This window comes from Physella acuta, unplaced genomic scaffold (genome assembly GCF_028476545.2).
Source record: "Physella acuta isolate Inbredline_101_S28 unplaced genomic scaffold, ASM2847654v3 ptg001057l, whole genome shotgun sequence".
Taxonomy (NCBI): domain Eukaryota; kingdom Metazoa; phylum Mollusca; class Gastropoda; family Physidae; genus Physella; species Physella acuta.
The window spans coordinates 87967-110846 of NW_026732574.1; the positions used below are offsets into that span (position 1 = coordinate 87967).

Consider the following 22880-nt stretch of genomic DNA (forward strand, 5'->3'; position numbering starts at 1 on the left):
AATCAAAATATTCACATTTGGTTTGGAGTTATTTTTTTAAAAACTATTGCTGGTAAGTACCACAACGAGGAGTTGGTAACCTACTTACAAGCCCTATAGTACTTCCGCTGAGACTTGAAAATTATTTATACGACTGTTTTGTTTTCACCATTTTGTAAAAGAAATCGATCAAATACGTGGCAAAGCCGATAATATCAAATTTGTATTGATTTTTCTTTTACTATATTGTAAACCTCTTGATTAGATTAAATAAAATCGTGCCATTTTTTTCAAACACTCGTGTCGCTCAGAACAACTTGCTTATACATTAAATATGTGTGTTTTGTTTGGGGAAAAGATACAATTCTTTACATGAGCCAAGATGGATAATATTTGGTTAATATTAAATTTCATTGGCATGATCTGGTGTGGCACAAATTTAAACAATGATGAAAGGAATTTCAAATGCCTTTTTTCCTCTATAACAATATCTTGCGAATTCGATATGAATCTATCAAGAGACGTCACAACCCCTTTTCAAACAAATTATTGAATGTCTGTTTGAAAAAACTACACGCTGTAAACAGTACGGCTTCAACTCCATACACCCTCCACTGTGTACACAATACACGCTCCACCATACACCCTCCACTGTGTACTCAGTACACTCTCCACTGTGTAGGCCTACTCAATACACCGTCCACAATACACTATCTACCGTGTACTCAATAGAGTTTAATATTTTAATCTACCCAGAACAAATTTCAAAGTATTACGATCTTAATAATAAAAATATTTTAAAAGCCCTAAAATTAGTAAATGGATTTTTTTTTCTGTGCAAAAATAAATATTCAAATACGCTTTCATAAAAAGCGGGTGTTGGAATGGAATTTCCAATGTTATTTAGTTACGAGAAAAATGGCCCGTTGAGGAAGGATACACCGGGCGCTAGGTTGATAGTGCTGTCTCTTTTCTCTAAACTAAAACCAACCCACCCCCCCCCCACACCACCCCCCCCCCCCCCCCAAAAAAAAACATGTCTACTGTCCCATTCAGCGAAATATAATTATATACTTTTTCCAGTGTCCGCCCCCTCCCCGAAAATTCTACCCCCGCCCCCGAAAATGTCAAGTACCCCACCCCTCTCCGGGGAGGAAAAAGTCTGAAAGAAACACTGGTGTCGCGCTTAGCCACTACGCGAAGAATTGCATTAAAGAAATTGCGAGAAAACCACTTTTTAGATTAGACACATTAATTAGGCGGTAATTTTATTATAGAGTATCGATGAGGAAACCACCCCCCCCCCCCCACTCCCAAAAAAAACATGTCTACCGTCCCATTCAACGAAATAAAATTATATACTTTTTCCAGTGTCCGCCCCCCTCCCCGAAAATTCTACCCCCGCCCCCGAAAATTTCAATTATCCCCACCCCTTTCCGGGGAGGAAAAAGTCTGAAAAAAACACTGGTGTCGCGCTTAGCAACTACCCGAAGAATTGCATTAAAGAAATTGCAAGAAAACCACTTTTGAGATTAGACACATTAATTAGGCGGTAATTTTATTCTAGAGTATCGATGAAGAAATTTCTTTTGAGTTGGGGAGGGGGAGGGGCTCAGACGTTCTTACGCGGGGGGTGGGGCTTCGCCCCTACCCGAAGAATTGTATGCAAGAAACTCTTCACGCAAACCACTTAGATTAGACAACATTTCCTCTTTATTCAATGTTTACGCCAGAATCAATGACGTCATTATATTACTGTGTGCACGTTCCGCCTTGAGATTATTTTCAACTCTATGCTAAATGTGTCGACGTCATACTTCGTTTTTCGAATTACTATGCAGGTTTTTAATTTCCTTGTGTTTTCTCTAGAGCGTTCTTGTCAGACAGATAGATAGATACATAGACAGACAGCGAAACTATTAGTATTAATAGCAATGGTGGATAAATGTGATTAAAACTTTCATATTTCCTGTGATAACAAAGGCGAAATCTCTTTAGAATATAAAAAATTATCAAATTGTAAAGGTTTTTTGAGAAATCAGAAATGTGGCCAGGTTAACAAAAATCGCTCTAACCTTAATTTAAGTTAACGTAAAAACAGACATACAGACCGATGAACAGATAGACAGACGAGCGGACGGGCGGACGGACAGAAACACAGAGGGACAGACAGAAAGACAGACCGGCAGACAAACAGACAGACAGACAAACAGATGCAAACTGACTGACTATGAATATATATATATATATATATATATATATATATATATATATATATATATATATATATATATATATATATATATATATATATATATATATATATATATATATATGTGTGTGTGTGTGTGTGTGTGTGTGTGTGTGTGTGTGTATGTGCGTGTTAGTATGTGTAAAAGTTCGAGCGTATGTTTGTTTTGATGTACGACCCATTCTATCTCAAATTAGATCATCAACTCTTGAACTAGAATAGACCCCAGGAACTTGAAGTATTTAACATCTGTAGGGTTCAAGTAGTGGGGGTAGTCGTAGCAGAAGTTCCCGTCCACGTAGATGTTGAAGGCCTCAGACGTGACGAAAATGGTCATGAGAGAGACCTGGTTCATCTTGTAAGGGTAGCCGCACAGTGTTGGGACGTTGACGCTCCAGCCGTAGTTGTAGTAGTTGATGGAGGTGATGTTGTTACTGTAGTCGCCTTTGATCTCCATGTTCACCTGGTTCTCTATGGTTTCTGGGTTTAGTCTTATGGTGAATTCATTGTTTGTTATCAGGGAGAACTTGATGGAAATCTGAGGATAAAACATCTGATTAATTTTGTATTGCACTATTCAAACATAACAAAATTATTAAGCACAAGCCGACCCGTGGCATAGCATACGCCATTATTTAGTGACGGGTGAATACTTTCTGAAAGACCCCCACCCCGCCTCCCTGAAAGCAGCCTTCCGTGACGACAGTTTACAGACGACAATGAAAAGATCAAGCAGAACTTGTAACATCCACTTAGTTTCAAAAAATTTTAAAACTAAATTATCCGCCCCTATTAGCCGTCACTAACTCGACCCAGCTCTACGATTGTAAACATTCGGCGTGAACCACAGCTCACCAGACTGGTGTGGATGATCGCGATATAGTCTGTTGCGCAGATATGGTCTCTGGAGAAGGGGGGAGGGGTCAGGTTGGTGTACCGCTTGGCTAGACGATGTGAATAATTATATATTTAAATTTTACTTTGATACTATTTTCAACTCAAATATCACAATCTTTTTTGTTTTTGTTGCCAAGGAAACATGCGGCAGATGCACACACAAAAAAATACAGTTCTGCAGATGTGTGTCATCTTTGTTTATAGTTTCCCAATATAGTCGAAATATTACCGCCATTATTCTATTGTTCTTGTCTATGTCTCTCTAAGCATTCCCTGTGTTCTTTTTTTCTCGCGGTATCCAATGCAAAATCCATTGTTTGATTTAGTTTCACCTCATCCTTAATACATAGCCATCCACAAGCTTCTTCTTTTGTTTCCATTACTTTTTGATTTCTATTTCCATTTCTGTTAGTAACCTAACGTTGAAGATAACGTTGGGCCAGTAAGTGACGTTAATTCTCAGAGGGCTTTTAGTTTAGAAATAAGTTAATGGTCGGACAATAGTAGGGGTGATCCTTGATGGGCAGTTTTTTATAAGCTTTTATTTCGTTCTTCACGTCTGTTTGTTTGTTTGTTTGTGGGATGTAGAAAAATCTTGTAACTAAATTTTGATTTCTTTCGTTTAAACTTTCCAGATACATTCGTGGGCGCCATTTCGTCGTGTTTCTGGGGTCGGCGTGGTCGAGTCGGTAAAGCTCATGGTTGCTCAACCGAAAAGTCTCGAGTTCGAGCCCTCGGGCAGATGAGGCTCGTTAGCTGGGGACAGCCACTCTTCTAGGAGAGACAACTCCAAAATTAAACAACTGCTGCCTTGTAGTTTGTTCTTGGTTGGACAAAGGCTATGGAAGCAAATCCAAAAAGAAAAGCAGGCTGAAATCGGAGTCGATGGCCTCAATGGCGCATAACCAGTTGACACGTATCCTTAATTGTGATGGAGGCGTGGTCGAGTCGGCAAAAGCTCATGGTTGATACATTCGAACAAAGTCTCGAGTTCAAACCCATTGGCAGATAAATCTCGATCCCCTTCAACACTAATAATTAAGAACGAAGAAGAAGAAGAAGAAGTCGTGTTTCTGGCTATAGCCTCTGCCTGTTGGAATGTTAACCCTCTCTCCTTTAACTCTTTATCCGCTGATCTTCTCCATGTTTTTTTTTTGCCGTCTTTGTTTTCTCTTGTCCTGAGAGGAGCTCTAGCCGATACTTTTGCTATCATACTTAGCACATGGCTCCAACCATATCGATTTTTTTTTGTCTAAGAACTAATATTAATGTTTAAAAGAGTGTTAATCTTTTTCCCACGTTTTCTTTAACTTGCTTTCTCTGTGTGTTTATTTGTTTGTCTTTCCAATCAAATCTTGCGATCGAAATTTCTGGCACTTCCCAGTTAGCTAGCGCGCTGAAATTTTCAGGGAAGCTTTCTTTTGGATGACCATTGAATATTCAATTGTTATTATTACTAAATTGATCAATGGAAACATTTTATTGAGCATTTTAGACCGCTATATAATCTATATATATAATTCTCCTCTGCTAGCCATTAGAAAAAAAACCAGCGACGCGTACCTCGCGCGCAGTGAAGCGAACGATCACATGTCGCCACAGGCTTAGGGGCAGAGAATTTAGCTTGAACCGAGTTTAAACTTACAGGAGGTAGGCCAGTTTGGGGGAGACGATATGGTCGAGTGGTTGGGCACACGATTGCTATCCCACTCGACACGGGTTCAAATCTATGTGTTCTAGTCAGTAACGTATTCAAACAACGTGTTTTTTACGAGTTGTCTTTTTACGAGTTGTCTTTTTACGAGTTGTCTTTTTACGAGTTGTCTTTTTACGAGTTGTCTTCGTTTACCCAAAAAAAGTGAAAAGATAAAATCGATAGCAAGATTTTAATGCAAACAAACAGACAAAGACTAAAAAGTAGAAAATAATAATCATTAAAAAAGTTTTAAAAAACCCACGTTTTCTGATTGAACTAAAAAGTAGAAAATAAATGCTATAGGCCCTACATCACAATAATGCAAGCGATCACTCTACTATAAGCGAGCAAAAACGTGGGGCGCCGTGATTTTCTTACAGTTTCTAATACTGTTGACTCTCTACAAGCTCCCTAATAAAAGTCAATAGTATTATCTAATCAATAGTAATATAACTTTTACTTCGGCGCCCCACGTTTTTCATCGCTTATAGTAGAGTGATCGCTTGCATTATTGTGATGTAGGGCCTATAGCATTTATTTTCTACTTTTTAGTTCAATCAGAAAACGTGGGTTTTTTAAAACTTTTTTAATGATTATTATTAACTCCTCATTTGAGATGGTATTTGGCCAGAACATTCGCAATGGTTGTCATCAGCACTTATCCACTTCTTTTTTCAATATTATTATTTACTGCAAATGCAAATAACCTCTGACCTTTTCAAACACAACAGTGGAGTTAAATATGTACTAAATAAAAATGAAACACGCCATTGGGTAATGATACAGATGTATTGTATTTTCCAAAACGTTCTCTGTATTCGTTAAGAAAACACTGTATGTCTAATATTGCTGAAACCCCTCCATAATACATTTTAAAACAAAACATAATTAACTATAAGCTTTGAACTATTATTCAATTAATTAAAGTATCCAATATTATTTATAATTTATTTTCAATTTCTGATACCTTTACTTCTAAATTCTAAATACAATTTTCTCAACAAAAAAGAACTGTATGTAAAACATACTTACCACATCTCCGTACATTAAAGTCCCTGGTATTCTGAGGAAATAACTTTCAACACGATTGGTTATTTGACTAACTGGTATACTGGTCACCACTAGCCTTCTGGGCAAGAAGAATGACCCCTTGACCCCTACTAGATCATGACGCCCCTTCCTGCAGTCAAATTGCGAGCAAAGATCTTGAGCAACAGTAAACGCTGAACAATTTACGTCGTTCATGCAGCCGATGGCGCATTGGATGTCGGGCATCGTTATAACAGGCTTGGGTATACAGTTAAACAGGGTGAGATCTGACATCAAGGTAAACTTAGTTTCACAGGTGTTGAGTGAAGAAACACAGTAGGCCGCTTGATTTAAATATGGGACAAATCCCACAAACACCAAAAGAACGAATTCGGTATACATTTGACTTCGCTTCATTTTATTAGTCAGTATTCAATGCTGTATCACGATCAGTTTCTTTCTAATTAAAGAATTGTATCCTTGGTATTTCTGAGTATGTAGACCCCACTCTCTCTCTCTCTCTCTCTCTCTCTCTCTCTCTCTCTCTCTCTCTCTCTCTCTCTCTCTCTCTCTCTCTCTCTCTCTCTCTTGAAACACTGTTTGAGCTGCATATACTATACAAACAAAGGCAGTTTGGGAATTTCTAAAGCTGCGCAATGGCCTAAAAGTGTAGCAGCACTTTGTAAACGAAACACAACAATAATTTCTTTAAGACAATTTATCAATTTCTCTGGACAATGTTACGCACGTAAAAATGATGTTTCTATTCCATGTGACGCACGTAAAAATGATGTTGTTTATCCCAGCAACAACGAAAAACTAATTAAACATTCATTAATCGCAGACGTATTAATACAGTCGCCTTAAAATTGAATAGCTTTTCGTTATCGACCCAAACCAATATTTATCGATTTCAATCTAAATTCGAAATATTAAAACAACAGTATTTACCCAGCTGTGGTCATATTAGATATTTTTTTGTTAAACAATCGTTCCGAAAATTGAGAAAAGTCAAATAACGTGTAAATGGCTGTAAATAACTCCGCTGCTTACACATTACACTTATGAATATGTAAGCCTTTGATGATCGCATTTGCTATTTGAAAACTACACTTAAATACTGTTATGGTTAATGATAGGAAAGCAAGTATTACGAAACTGAGTCTACAATTTTCATGATAAGGACTTTTTCGAGTTGACGAAATGTGCACAACTCTTAATTTAGTTACAGTAACAACTTTTTTTGTAACACTCCTACTTTCGGTTTTATTATTGTTGTTTTCAAAACTATCGCAATAATGTTTGTTATTTTAATCTATGCGCATGTTTCAGATAAAATGGCTTAATACTATCAATGAAAACATGTTATTGTTACGTGTATTTTATTTTATGAAACTCAGTGACATGAACTTCGCTGAGGAATGAATGCGTCTTGAAGCAATTTTAGAGTGTGTTGTATAAATAAATTCTCAAAAGTGCCAAGCTATAAAAAAATTAATAGTGTTTTTATATAATTTATAAGTTTGTTGAGAGAAGTATAATCAAGATTTTATTGAATGCGATTGATTTTCCCTGTGGAATGAATGTCAAAGTATAGAATAAATCATTGAATAATTTACATGCCGCGCCATGCTGGGATAGAATAACATGGATTGGATTCGTTGCTTACGGTGGGGGATTGGGCATGTCTCTTTATTACCAAGCCCTTAAACATATGTGTCATATAATGCATGTGTCATAAAATAATGTGTCGTTTAACCCACATATGATAAAATGCACGTGTCAAATAAAGCATATTTGATAATATTGGTTTGATCTTTGCTTCAAAATAGATTTTTAATGTTCTTACATTTGTTTTGCTTCGGTCTTTGAATATAATCTTGCAAATATTGACCTCCACTCTCATAATATATATACACCTAGCCAAGATGAATGGGGGTATACCTTACCGCCAAACCCTGTATATAATAAATACCAAAAGACAATGTGATAAAACGAACACTGAAAACCTTTAAAAACAAAACACCAAAATTCTAGTTTCACTTTTTAAAGAATTTCGGCAACCATGAAATGAGTTGCATAAAAAACGGTTATAAAGTTCTTTTAACTGAATAATTTGGGTCCTAAATTTGTTTGCACACTAATTCTTTTATTTTGTAATTTTATTACGAATATGTTTTGCAATGAAATAGGCTAAACTACTATAGGCACACACACAAATAAATATTATATATATATATATATATATATATATATATATATATATATATATATATATATATATATATATATATATATGCACACACACTTTGTCTTAGGGATGTATATAGTTATTTTCATATTCAGAGCTAATGATCCATTGGGCAGATCAAGAAGAGTTCATATTTTTTACCTCGGCATATGAAGGGAAAGTGTGGTCAGCCGCCTTGATTTTCCGAAACGTGAGTCTGTTACCCATCAGATGGGTGGACTGAGGAACGTGCTACAGTCACGGATCCAAACAAAGATCCGAACTCGAGACCTTCGAGCTAGCAGCCAAACGCTCTACAATTCAACCACGCCGCCCCATTGTCATGCGTAATAATAATATCAAATTTCAGGCGAACAACACATGTTAATAGTAAGATATAACATTTATTCAGTTCTTATTAGGTGCATTATCAAAATTTGAATAAAAGATCAAACTGTAAACGAGGTTATAAAATAAAGCAGTATATTTTCTATAAGACACAAAAATTAATGCTGATCTCGCAAATTTATAATAGACGGCAGAAATATGTGGGCTATGCCGTATGTTCTAATAGACATTCTGATCTATAAAGACACATTCGTGTACCGTACTAAGACTTTATACTTCTAGACTGGGGCGTTGGTGACTAGCATATATAAAATTCGACATTTATCATGACCCATGTCTTGTTAATGTCAAGTAAGGAAACACATAGCAAATACAAAAGCATACACCTCCCAACTCTTTGGTGTACCTGTATTTTTGAATAATAACATATAGACCAACCTAGCAGATATAGACCAAGCTAACAGATATAGACCCAACTAACAGATACAGACCCAGCTAACTAGACCCAGCTAACAGATATAGACCCAGCTAGCAGATATAGACCCAGCTAACAGATATAGACCCAGCTAACTAGACCCGGCTAACTAGACCCACCTATATAGATTCAACTAACAGATACAAACCTAGCTAACTATACCCAGCTAACTAGACCCACCTAATATATATAGACACAGCTAAAAGATATAGACCCAGCTAACTAGACCCACCTAACTAATATAGACCCAACTAACTAGACCCAGCTAACTAGACCCACCTAACAAATATAGACCCAACTAACTAGACCCAGCTAACTAGACCCAGCTAACTAATATAGACCCAACTAACTAGACCCAGCTAACTAGACCCAGCTAACTAGACCCAGCTAACTAATATAGACCCACCTAACAAATATAGACCCAGCTAACTAGACCCAGCTAACTAGACCCAGCTAACAGATACAGACCCAGCTAACAGATACAGACCCAGCTAACAGATATAGACCCAGCTAACAGATACAGACCCAGCTAACAGATATAGACCCAGCTAACAGATACAGACCCAGCTAACAGATATAGACCCAGCTAACTAGACCCAGCTAACAGATACAGACCCAGCTAACTAGACCCAGCTAACAGATATAGACCCAGCTAACAGATATAGACCCAGCTAGCAGATATAGACCCAGCTAACAGATATAGACCCAGCTAACAGATACAGACCCAGCTAACAGATATAGACCCAGCTAACTAGACCCAGCTAACTAGACCCAGCTAACAGATACAGACCCAGCTAACAGATACAGACCCAGCTAACAGATATAGACCCAGCTAACAGATACAGACCCAGCTAACAGATATAGACCCAGCTAACAGATACAGACCCAGCTAACAGATATAGACCCAGCTAACTAGACCCAGCTAACAGATACAGACCCAGCTAACTAGACCCAGCTAACAGATATAGACCCAGCTAACAGATATAGACCCAGCTAGCAGATATAGACCCAGCTAACAGATATAGACCCAGCTAACAGATACAGACCCAGCTAACAGATATAGACCCAGCTAACTAGACCCGGCTAACTAGACCCACCTAATAGATATAGACCCAGCTAACATATATAGACCCAGCTAGCAGATATAGACCCAGCTAACAGATATAGACCCAGCTAACAGATACAGACCCAGCTAACTAGACCCAGCTAACATATATAGACCCAGCTAGCAGATATAGACCCAGCTAACAGATATAGACCCAGCTAACAGATATAGACCCAGCTAACAGATATAGACCCAGCTAACAGATACAGACCCAGCTAACAGATACAGACCCAGCTAACAGATACAGACCCAGCTAACTAGACCCGGCTAACAGATATAGACCCAGCTAACAGATATAGACCCAGCTAACAGATATAGACCCAGCTAACAGATATAGACCCAACTAACAGATACAAACCTAGCTAACTAGACCCAACTAACAGATACAGACCTAGCTAACTAGACCAAGCTAACATATACAGACCCAGTTATCAGATACAGACCCAGCTAACTAGACCCAGCTAATAGATATAGACCCACCTAATAGATATAGACCCAGCTAAAAGATATAAACCCCGTTAATGTATGCTATACAGGTTCTTCGGCTATTGACTCAAAATCATAAGTTTACCTTTGAAAGTTAGCGCATTAATACTGAGAAGAAACACCAGCGTGTTTAAGTACTATTAAATAATCTGACAAAGCGTTGAATGCAGTTTCTGTTGATATCTAATAACCTATAAAAAATCAAAATGTATAACTAATTTTCAATTCAATCATTAAATTAGCGCGTCTTGAAATTTGATTGAATATAATAATATGGTGTCATAAATAAATGTTGATATATGCAGTCAGCTATCACACAATCACATATAAACATGCAAGTCGAACATAGCCCGACGTTTACAATAGTATAAGTAACCTAAACTGTATTGAACGGAATCAAAACATTTTTCGCTATAGTGATGGGAACAAAATTTGAACTATCGTCGATACCCCAGTGACGAACGGATGTAAAATGGTCGGGAATTTCGGTAGCGTTGGTCGTTCCAACTGGATCGTTCTCCGGACGTTGACCCAAAATGATAAGTTTATCTTTGAAAGTGATCGCACCGTAGAGGAACTTTTCACAATTCCAAAGCTTGGTCAGAAAAACAAATGCAATGTTTGTATCGAATGGAGATTGTAAAACCAGCCACACACAACCATTGGTCTGTAAAATGTAGGTGTACTTGTCGTTCCTAAAGCTTATCAAGTCTTCTGCTGGTCCGTCTAGATTGTCTAATCTGGACCAAATTTTGGACGAAAGGTCAAATGCATGCACAGCCGTCTCCTCAAGATTATTGTAACTCTCACAGCAAAATAATAAAAGAAAATCCTGAATAATCATAGCATGTTGAAGATCGACATTCTCCGGAAAAACGGTTAATTGTTCTAAATTAGGGTTTCTCTTTTTCGGATTTATTTTGTAAATTAGTCCATCGTGTTTGTTTAAGATGTAGATAAAGTCTCCATGTGACACTAATAACAAATTGTCACCTGGCATTTCCATCATTTCCTGCCAGGTGTTGTCACAGAACACAAACATTCGACAAGGTCCGTTTGGTTGGTTGTGTTGTTTTCCTGTAGCATAAAGTTCACCGTCAAAAGTGACCAGCTGAATGTTCTCTTCTAAATCTTTACATCTTGTAATAAAGAACAGTTCTTCATTGCATGCTGTTATTACTGCAAAATACCCACCACCATAGGCATGGATTTCAGCATTTGTGAACCCACTACACGATCTGTGTATGGCGGCCGATGGCCACTGGCCATGTCTAAAGCTACTGGTATGATGGGACATAGCGTCGACAATTATTTCTCTTGAATCTTCATTTTCCGACAACAGTTTCGTCTTTAGGACTCGAGATAAAACAGCAGGGCTTACAAGACACGTCTTGACTTGCATTAACAATTCGGTGAACTTTTCTTTTCTAGGGGAATCCACAATTGTTAAACAATTAATCGATTGGTCAAGGTCAATTTCATTTCTGGTAGTTTCGGAAGTATCGATTACTTCATTCATATTGTCATCATTAGCTCTTTCTTTCTTTTCGTTATCAGCTATACTTTCAGCTTTCAAAACATTATTAGCGTTTGTTAACTTAAAATTATCGATTACATACTGATGTACTTTTTTCCCAGGAACATACTCAACCCACCTTATCACTGAATCAAGAACCACGTCTTCTTTGCAGACAACGAGGTCTTGGCTTTTAATCAAATCCTGAACTTCGTTGAAAGACATTTGAAGAAACGTTGGTGAAATGTTAATTTTTTCAAAATTAATTAACATAAATTTTTTGAGATGCTCGAGTGTTTTTTCTGAACCCAAAAGTTTGGCAGTTTCGTAAATATTTACCCATGTGTCCATGGTAATTGCTCCAATAGCAAACTCCTCACAAACATTCACGAGAAAGTTGATCTGAAGCATATGTACTGCATGCCAAACTTCAATAAAATTCTCTAACGTTAACAGACTTGCTCCAGTGTATATAGAATTTAAAATCAAGCGAAAAACTTCACATGAAACATCTTTCAACACCACACAGTTTTCTGTGACTTCTTTCATGCCAGATCTAAACAGCGCCTTGAAGAATTCGGAACACGCAGCTAGGAGGAAGCGATGACATTGGATGGTTTCATCCTGAACCTTGACAATGAAGTCATATAAAATGTTCTCACTCCACACATTCTCCATGCACTTTACGATCTCTACACAAACTTCTTGTCTGTTCATCGTGTATTCAATTCTGAAAAAAAAAAATTTTAGAAAAGGTACTGGTATGTATAAATCGTGTTAGTCGTTTACATTTAAAAAAAAAATATTTTTAAAGCTTACACTACAAACATGTGCCCATTTGAAAAAAAATCAATTAATCGAGCGATCTTCCCGTAACCCTATTGATGCCATTTGTAATTCTGCAGCAGACAGCCCAGTTCAAATCTTTGATGTCCTCCATCAAATAACGTCTTTGCCTTCTTCTTCCTCCTGGCACAGTGCCTTGTATTATTGTTTTGGATACGCCTTTGGTTCGTGTGACATGCCCTCACCATCTCAGTCTTCTTGTCTTGGCTGTGTTTAATAGACTCTCAAAGGGACCAATCGCATGTTTGTCGCGTTTTCACAACGTGTGATTATAAAAACTTGATTATGTCTTTTTTTTTTGTTATTCTTTAAAATGGCTAACCAATATTTCAGAAATACAAATTTGTTTATTTCTTGTGCGTGTGATAATTTAACTATGTCAAACTGACGTCAAATATTGTAAATAAACGTTAAGCAGAAGAAATAGAACCATTACAATAACTTCAGTTAGCCTTTATCAAATAATAGCCAATCGAAGTAAGAGTTATAAAATCGATACATCAGGCTACGATGTCGTGTTGGTTTGTAAATGTAGCCTCAACCAATAATTTTTCAAAACTTATTTCAATCTTTAATTTTAATATTTTTAGCTTCAGTTTTAATGTAATACTTGTTTTTATGTAATGATTCTTAGAACATTTAAATTTGATCCATGTCAACAAAACTTATTTAGTTCATCTCCTCCGTCTGGGCCAATGTCAATTACAAACACATTACAGTGGAATTACAGCGAGCCCCTCACCTTTAACCTATCGGTATGGATTGTTTTAACTAGTGTTGTTTACAAGACTCATCTAATATGCTGGACACTTGACTGTTTGCTAAAACTAGAAGGGTCCGTAGTAAACATTCGTGTCCTAAACAAAATGTGATTCATAGTGCAACACGAAAAAACTATTTAAACAAAAATACGGTGCGCAAAACTTTTCAGTCAAGAGAATATAAATGTATTATTTAAATGGCTGGATAATGGACGCAGTGGTCGAGTACAGAGTTTCTTCCATGCATCTCTGGAGCCCCCACGAAGAAAGTCTACAGCCCCCCCCCCCCCCCCGAACGAAATGGAATTTATATAGAAAACATATACATTTAACAGTGTCCGCCCCCCTCGAAAATTTCAAGTCCCCCCCCCCCCCGGGAGAAAAAAATCTGAAAGAAACGCTGGTCGAGTGCTGTTTGGTTGGCTACAGGACATTACCCCCCTGGATATTTCCCCCCCCCGGACATTCCCCCCCCCCGTATTTACCCCCCGGAGCAATTACCCCCCTGTCAATTTCCCCCCTATCAATTACCCCACCGGGGAATTACCCCCCCCCCCCCTCAAGTTAAAATCCTAACTCTAAGTAGAATTTTATACCTATATACTACTTTAATCCAAACCTTAAGAAAAAGGCCAAAACCTAAGCATCCACCTTAGCCTAAAACTTCACACAAAACCAAAACCAAAGCTAGACACAACCCTAACCCTAACCCTAAACCTAGCCCTAACCCTAACCCTAACCCTAACCCTAACCCTAACCCTAACCCTAACCGTAACCCTAACCCTAACCCTAACCGTAAACCTAACCCTAACCCTAACCCTAACCCTAGCCCTAGCCCTAGCACTAGCCCTAGCCGTAGCCCTAACCCTAACCCTAGCCCTAGCCCTAAAACCTAACCCTAACCCTAACCCTAAAACCTAACCCTAACCCTAACCCTAACCCTAACCCTAACCCTAACCCTAACCCTTACCCTTACCCTAACCCTAACATTAACCTTAACCCTAACCCTAGCCCTAAAACCTAACCCTAACCCTAACCCTAGCCCTAACCCTAACCCTAACCCTAACCCTAACCCTAGCCCTAAAACCTAACCCTAACCCTAACCCTAACCCTAACCCTAGCCCTAGCCCTAACCCTAACCCTAACCCTAACCCTAACCCTAGCCCTTAAACCTTACCCTAACCCTAACCCTAACCCTAACCCTAACCCTAACCCTAGCCCTAAACCTAACCCTAAACCTAGCCCTAACCCTAACTCTAACCCTGTCCGGGGGGGGGGGTAATGTCCTACTGGGCGGGGGGTAATTGACAGGGGGGTAATTGACAGGGGGGTAATTACTCTGGGGTAATGTCGGGGGGGAAATATCCGGGGGGTAATTGACAGGGGGGAAATGTTTGGTTGTAGTCCCAAGCTCTAGAGTTCGGATCTCGGTTCAGAATTGTGAATGTATGACGTCCCTGAGTCCACCCAGTTCTGATGAGTCCTGATTAAAGACGGCTGAACAATAGTGCTTACCGCACGATCCTTACATATGCCGAGGTCAAGAAAACTCTCCATCTGTCCAATTGATCGGTAGGTCTAAAGTGGATCTATATATATATATATATATATATATATATATATATATATATATATATATATATATATATATATATATATATATATGACATTCACATTTATATTCTAAAAATGTAGATTACTAAGCTCTGTTAGCCCCATAAAGATACATTTTATAATTGTTACATTATTTCTTGTTAGTTATTGTTTCGCCCCTTGTATTATATACATATATATAGCTATGTTCCTTGAATGTGTAGTTTCTGTGTACTGTATGGCTGTGTTGTAAATAGTGAGGTTGTCTGTCAATGTGTCTAGAGTGAAGACGTGTCGTCGGAGCGGTACAACATATGAATAATGAAGTGCTGCAGCTGATTTGATGGTGTTTACTGCTTTACGCCCTAGGCTAGGAAATAGGTGATGTAAAAAAAATGCTTACTAAACATCACAACGTAGATCTATGGCTTTCAACCGCTCGATGATGTCAATCTACAATGAGTTCTAGTTTACTACAGTAAAACATCTAGTACAACAATCCATATACTTAACCTTATCTTTTTATTTGCTTATTTTTGTTAAGGCACGACACACAATACTATTAAGTGTGCGTGGTACGTGACCTGACCTATTTAAATGACATAGTTTATATTATTGTTTTGAGTATAATTAACTCAATGGAACAAGCCCGCTGGTTGGTTGAGGCCACGCCGTTCCTGACCAGCAGTCGTAGCTCTACCATTCGACCACGCCATCTTATGTATTGGAATTATCCTAGTATCGCTGTGATGTTTAATTATTAACACCATTCTGATAACAATCTTAATCTAACACCTAAACACTGATTTGTTATATTTATCCAAAGAATATGTATGATTGTGAATTATTGCATTGTCTCATAATCATACCATAACGAGATCGGGTAATTTCAGGCAGTCTTCATAGAACAAATTGTATTGCAAGCACTATGGGGTTCACCCTCAAAGCCACATGAAAACTAGAGCTGATTAGGAAGGAAACTACTAGTAAAAAATAATTTAAACATTAGTGTCAGCAGCATTCTTTAAATTTAAAGCAGATTATAACAATATGTCTATGTAAACATATGTTCAAAATAAGATTAATGTATAACAAGGATTAATCCTATGGAAACTCATTACTTGTCTACAGTTTAAACATTTAAAGTATTTTTCAAAGCTCTAAAATAGAAATAAAAATAGCAACCTTTATAATCTAGTATACTCATTAACAGTGATTAGGAATGTAAGCTCTTGTCATCAGACATTAAAAAGTAAACCATTTCAATCATACAAATCAACCACGCTACAGAAAACAAAAACATTATTATTTGAATAAAAGTTTATAATCCACAACTCAAGTAACAAATAATATTTAGACCGCGTAATTTAAGGGTAGCATCATCGGTCAAAAATTGTTGAGAAAATGTCAACAGGAAACAAATTTTAAAATCATACAGAAAAAATTAAATTTCCAACAATGACAAGTTTAAAAGTTCACTGGTTCAAGTATTTTAGTCCAAGTCAGTTTTAACACAACACAGCATCGGTCAAAAATTGTTGAGAAAATATCAACAGGTAACAAATTTTAAAATCATACAGAAAAACTTAAATTTCCAACAATGACAAGTTTAAAAGTTCACTTGTTCAAATATTTTAGTCCAAGTCAGTTGGTTTTAGTTTAGTGATTGGAACAAAATTTGAACGAATGCCAAATCTTCCCCAGAAAGAAATTGAATCAAAGTGGCCAGGTACGTCTTGTCTACAGCTCTCATCAGGAGGACCACCCTGGGATTTGTCATCCATGATGATTAGTTTTTTATAAAACGTTAACGCACCATACAAACTCTTTTGGAAATTCCAGAGCTTAGCAAGAAATGTAAACTCGATGTTTCCATTGTTAGATGCTTTTGGTACAAGCCATAAACTTCCGTTTGTCTGTAATATATAATTAAAGTTGTCATTCCTGAAACTAATGAGTTGTTCTGCTGGTCCTTCTAGGTTGTTAATTTTAGTCCACACTTGGGACGAAAAATCCATTTTATGAATGGCTGTCTCGTCATTGCCGTTCTCCATTTCTGAACAAAATAAAAGAAGAAAATTTTCTACAATCGAAGCATGTTTAACATCGATATTTTCTGGAAACTGTGTTAACTTATCTAAACTCGGGTTTCTATCTTTGGGATTTATATTGTATATAAATCCATCATCTTTATTTACGACATAGATAAAGTCTCCGAATGCTATTAGTAACACATTCTGACTTGGCATTTCAATAATTTCTCTGCAATCTTTGTCACGAAGAAGAAACATTTGACAAGATCCATTGGGTTGGTTGTTGTGTATTCCTGTAGCATAGAGCTCATTGTCAAAAGTGACGAGTTGCTTACAGGCTATATTTTCACATCTTACAACATCAACTGGTTCTTCTGAGCAGGCGCCTACACATGCTAAAAGTCCGGGACAAACAGCAAACACCCCAGCATGTATGTACTCACTACTAGATCTGTGGATAGCCGCTGATGGCCACTGACCATGTCTAAAATCATTGGTATGATATGACACAGCGTCGACCAATATTTTTTTAGAATCCTCATTTTCCAAAACTAATTCCATCTTTAGGACTTCAGATAAGAGAGCAGGAGAAACCAGATGTGTCCTCACTAGCTTCAACAGTTCTGTCAGTTTGTCTTTTCTAGACATGTACACTGTTTGCATAGAAGCCTTTGATAAATCAGTAAACATGTCATTGAAATCTCTTTTAGCAGAAGTGAAAACTTCTACATCTTTTCTTGTATCATCATTAAGATAAGTAGCCTTTTCTTCAAATTCATTTTCATCTTGACTTGGTAAAGTAGATTGAGTCTTCAAATCATTATTGCTAATTGATAAATCCAGATTATCATTCAAACACTCGTTTATCTGACTAGGAGATACATATTCAATCCACTTGATCACTGATTGAAGAACTAAATCTTCTGTGGTAACACCAAGGTCTTGGCTTTTTAACAAATTTTCGAGTTCATTGAAAGAAAGTTGAAGAAATGTTGATGAAAGACTAATCTGTTCAAAGTTCTTTAACATAAATGTATGGAGGTGATTGAGAACTTTTTCCGAACCAAAAAGTTTTGCATTTGTATAAATGTTTTCCCAGGTGTCAAGGGAGCATGCTCCAATAGAAAACTCCTCACAAAAACTCACAAGGAAGTTAAACTGTAGCATATGTGCTGCTCTCCAAACTTCAATAAAATTATCTGGAGAAATCGTGTTTATTCCTTTGTATATGAAATCCAAAATTAAGCGGAAAACTTGGCATGACACATCTTCAAGCACTACACAGTTTTCTGTGACTTCTTTCATCCCAGACCTGAACAGCGCCCTGAAAAATTCTGAACACGCCGCTAGGACGAGACGATGGCATTCGATGGTTTTATCCTGAACTCTCACTGCAAAGTCAAATAAAATGTTCTCGTTCCACACATTCTCCAGACCCTGGACAATCTGGAGACATACTTCTTGCCTGTTCATTGTTTAACAATCTGAAAGATAAATTTTAGAAAAATGTCTAATAACTGTAAAATTCAGTTTTTAGAAACCAACTGTTCTAAGAACTTATTTGGTTATTCAATGTTCACATTTGAATAAATTATTCAAAATAGTTTTAACCCAACAATCACATCTGGCGCTAAAAAGCTACTTGTTTTTGATGGTCAAAAATAATTAGCACACAATACCCATCATAGTTAAATTCTATTAGCTAAGTATTTTGTTTTAAATACTTCACTGCGGTTCTGGTAAGCATCAAACATGGCTTACCGGGCAGCTAATAAAGTAGCTCTGATAGCTTGATTTACTTTGGTTTTTTTATTTCCTCACCCCTCCTCAAGCAATAGTACATAGATCTGCATATCATATTCGTAATATCACACAAAATGAGGTGTTAAATACTATCAACATAAAAAAAAACTTAAATTTAAATTAACACAATAGCCACGGTGTAGTTTTATTTAGCCAGACCCAACTTTTTAGATATTACTTTTACTTTAGCTCCAGGAGTCATCTCAAATTGAAAGCTTACCTTTTCCTAGCTCTTATCTTACCTCTATCCTAACGTTAATAGCCAAAGGCTTACTTTACACTTACCCTAGACCTTACCTTCACTCTAACACTAAATCTAGGCCCTACCTATACAATAAGCCATAGCTCTAGGGTTTCCTTTACCACTAGACAACTTGACTCTAGGCGAGTCTGGGCCAGGGGCATATCTACCGTAATGTGGCGTAAAGCTAGCAGCTAGAGAAAGCACAGAGTTTCTTCCAGACATCTCTTCGGGGGGGCAAAGCCCCCACGAAAATTTTTTACCCCCCCCCCCCCCCCCCCCCCCCCGAACGAAATGAAATTTATATAATTTATATAGAAAATATATACTTTTAACAGTGTCCGCCCCCCCCCCCCCAAAGAAAGTTTACCGCCCCCCCCCCCCCGAAGATTTCAAGTGCCCCCCCCCCCCGGAGAAAAAAGTCTGGAAGAAACACTGAGAAAGCACAGTACAGCTTTGGGGCCCTTTTCCCTCTTAAAAAATTAAAACTAGATAGATAAATTAAAATAGTTAGGCCTAAGACTAAGAGTTAGCCTAAGCTAAGAGTGATAGACCAGCACGTTTGAAAAGGGAACTTTACTTTTATATATTATTATAAATTAAAATACAGTACAGTTGAGTACAGTTACAGTAACAGATGAGATTCTACATCTAGAATAGAATCTAGAATCTAGATCTAAATCCTAGCTAGATCTAGATTCTATTTAGATCTAAGTGTGTGTAGCAGTGTAGCTAGACTAGACTGATCAGGACGTGTGAAAATCATTATTTAAAATTCACATGTAATAGATCTACTCAGAGGCGTAGCGACCCTTCCCGGCGCCCGGGGACAAACTTTTCGATTTGCACCCCCCCCCCCCAAACTTTCAATTTGCACCCCCCCCCCCTCAAACTTTCAATTTGCACCCCCCTTAACCTTTCAATTTATTTTTCTAACCCATTTTAGCGCCCCCTAAGCTCGGCGCCCGGGGACATATGTCCCCCCCCCCCCGCCCCCCCTCGCTACGCTACTGATCTACTAGTCTAGTACTAGGAGATCTAGAATCTAACTAGATCTAGATCTAGAATAGATCTATCATGTTAAATCTAAATCTACCTAATCTAGATCTAGAATCTTATAGATCTAGACTCTAGATCTAAATCTAGATTAGATGCGTTAGTTGACGAACCGAAAATGCCCAATGCTATTTTTTGCATAGGGGTCCGAAATTCCTAGATCTAGATCTAGAATCTAGCAGTAGCTAGACTAGACTAGATCTGCCACATCTGTAGATTAGGCCCTTATTAGCTATACCCAGGGGCGTAGCGAGGGGGGGGGGCGGGGGGTGCGGACCGCACCGGGTGACACCATTTAGGGGGGTGACACCAAGGCAAAAAATAGCAAAATATATAGAGAAAAACTCGAGGGGGGGGTGCGCAAATCGAAAGTTTGAAGGGGGGGGGGTGCAAATCGAAACCTTGAGGGGGGGGGGTGTAAATCGAAAACTTGAGGGTGGGTGCAAATCGAAAGTTTGAGGGGGAGGGGTGCAAATCGAAAATTTGAAAGTTTGTCCCTGGGAAGGGTCTCTATGCCTCTGGGGGGGGGGGGGGTGACACCATTAAGTGCCGCACCGGGTGACACCCGACCTCGCTACGACACTGCCTATACCAATAATAAACCATGGTTCAATGTCTCACCTTTAACCCAGGCCCTAACTCAAGAAGTTGTAGACTTAATATAAATTTTCAAACTGTTTATTAATCAGATAATAATAGACTTCTAATTATGTTGGGTTCAGTTATAATATTTCACCTCGTGTCTCACACGTTAAGAACGGAAGTAATCATTCGTTTGCAATGCGAACATTCAAGAAAAGTGCTTCATAGTGCAACAAAAATAAGATCTTAAATAAATATAGATCGGTGCGCAACACTCAGCTAGAAAATTACATTTTTACTTTCTCGTATATACGTAGTATAGAGAAAGTATTGTAATCGTGCAAAAAAAAAAATCGAGATTTTTACAAATCTCGACGTTTTACACCTCACTGATACGGAAAAACATAATTTTGCAATCTTGTCCGTATGTCTGTGTGTGTGTGTGTCTGTCCGTGTGTAAACACGATAACTTGAGTACCGTTACAGCTAGGTTGATGAAATTTCATATATAAGTATTTTATCAAAATCGTAGATCCGTATCAACTTTTGAGCGATTTCCGATAACCGGAAGTGGTACTTTTCCTACTTTGAATTTTTTAAAAGCCTATAACTTGAGTACTATTTCAGATAGATAAATGAAATTTCACATGTAAGTAAAAGATCTAATTCTCTACCTTCTGTTAAATTTTGAGTAATTTCCGTTGACTGGAAGTAGTAATTTACGCTACTTCCGATTTCTCAAAAAACTAATGTAAATTTTAAAAGTACTAATAATATTGCGCACCATTATGAACATCTTTATTCCGCGTTCACTTGGTGTGCAATACTTTTTTCTATGAGATTCTATTTTATTTTAAAAAGTTTATGTATTTAAAATGGATTAAAAATCATAACTATATCCCGAGTTCCCATCCTCTGTTGTTTTATATAAGAATATTCGAGAAAGTTTAGGGGAGATCACTCCCGGTTTATTTCCTATAGTTTGAGGTCGGCTTTGGTTAAGCCTACCAAGTTCTCGTTTTGGTACTTGCCAGCTAGCGTTTTTCTTTCGTAACCAAATGTTAATATTTGGATTAAATCGCTTTAAAAAAGTAGTGAAGTTGCTTTCACTATTGTTATTTAAAATCGTAAACAATGATAGTGCTAGAATATAAAATGTAGGGCAGCTTGAAGAAAAATAAAGCCTAGGCCCTACGTTAAAGTGTTAATTTTTTTAAACAACAGTACAGCTTGTTATTAGCCTATTTAGTTGCCCGCAGTGTTTCTTCCAGACTTTTTTCTCCGGAGGGGGGGGGTAGACTTTCTTCGACTTTCTTCGGGGGAATAGAGCCCCCCCCCCCCCCCCCCCGCCCCCCGAAGAGATGCCTGGAAGAAGCTCTGGTTGCCCTAAATGCAGTTATAATATTAATATAGATCTATTAGGCCTCTCGATTCTTAATTTGATTGTATTTTTTAGAAAATAATTATATAGTCCGGCAAAAGTCTATTAAATGCATATTATAGAGTCTAGGCCAACGTCTAGATCTAGATGTAGAAATCTATAAGCTAAATGAACTTGTCTCAAATAATATAACATCCCCTATCAACAAAAAAACATGGCGGCTATTTGTTATTAGGTCCCGCTTCAAGGTTTTAAAAATCATCAAAAGCAGAGTTCTCCCAGGCATCTCTTCGCAATTCCCCCCCCCCCCTCGAACGATATGGAATTTATATAGAAAATATATACTTTTTACAGTGTCCACCCCCCCCCCCCCCCCGAGAGAAAAGTTTGGAAGAAACACTGATCAAAAATTCAAAATGCAACAATTCCAAAATAAAAGGGGTCTCGAGTTCGGACCCTCGGGCAGATGAGGCTCGTTAGCTGTGGACAGCCACTCTACTTGGAGAGACAACTCCAAAACCAAACAACTGCTGCCTTGTAGCTTGTTCTTGGTTGGACAAAGGCTATAGAAG

At 37.8% G+C, this 22880-nt stretch overlaps 2 protein-coding genes across 2 annotated transcripts; both read right to left on the reverse strand.

The window, feature by feature from the left end:
- Positions 1 to 10572: 10572 nt before the first annotated feature.
- Positions 10573 to 13673, reverse strand: LOC131955141 (uncharacterized). Its single transcript, XM_059319128.1, has 2 exons — positions 13601 to 13673; positions 10573 to 12742 (listed from the first exon to the last, which is right to left on the reverse strand). Exon 2 carries the CDS (start codon positions 12727 to 12729, stop codon positions 10873 to 10875), a length of 1857 nt encoding a protein of 618 aa, XP_059175111.1. The 5' UTR covers positions 12730 to 12742; positions 13601 to 13673; the 3' UTR covers positions 10573 to 10872.
- A 2857-nt stretch (positions 13674 to 16530) lies between these two features.
- Positions 16531 to 21103, reverse strand: LOC131955131 (uncharacterized). The gene is made up of 2 exons (XM_059319108.1): positions 20967 to 21103; positions 16531 to 18729 (listed from the first exon to the last, which is right to left on the reverse strand). The coding sequence occupies exon 2, from the start codon at positions 18716 to 18718 to the stop codon at positions 16847 to 16849; it is 1872 nt and encodes a 623-aa protein (XP_059175091.1). The 5' UTR covers positions 18719 to 18729; positions 20967 to 21103; the 3' UTR covers positions 16531 to 16846.
- Between the last annotated feature and the right edge of the window lie 1777 nt (positions 21104 to 22880).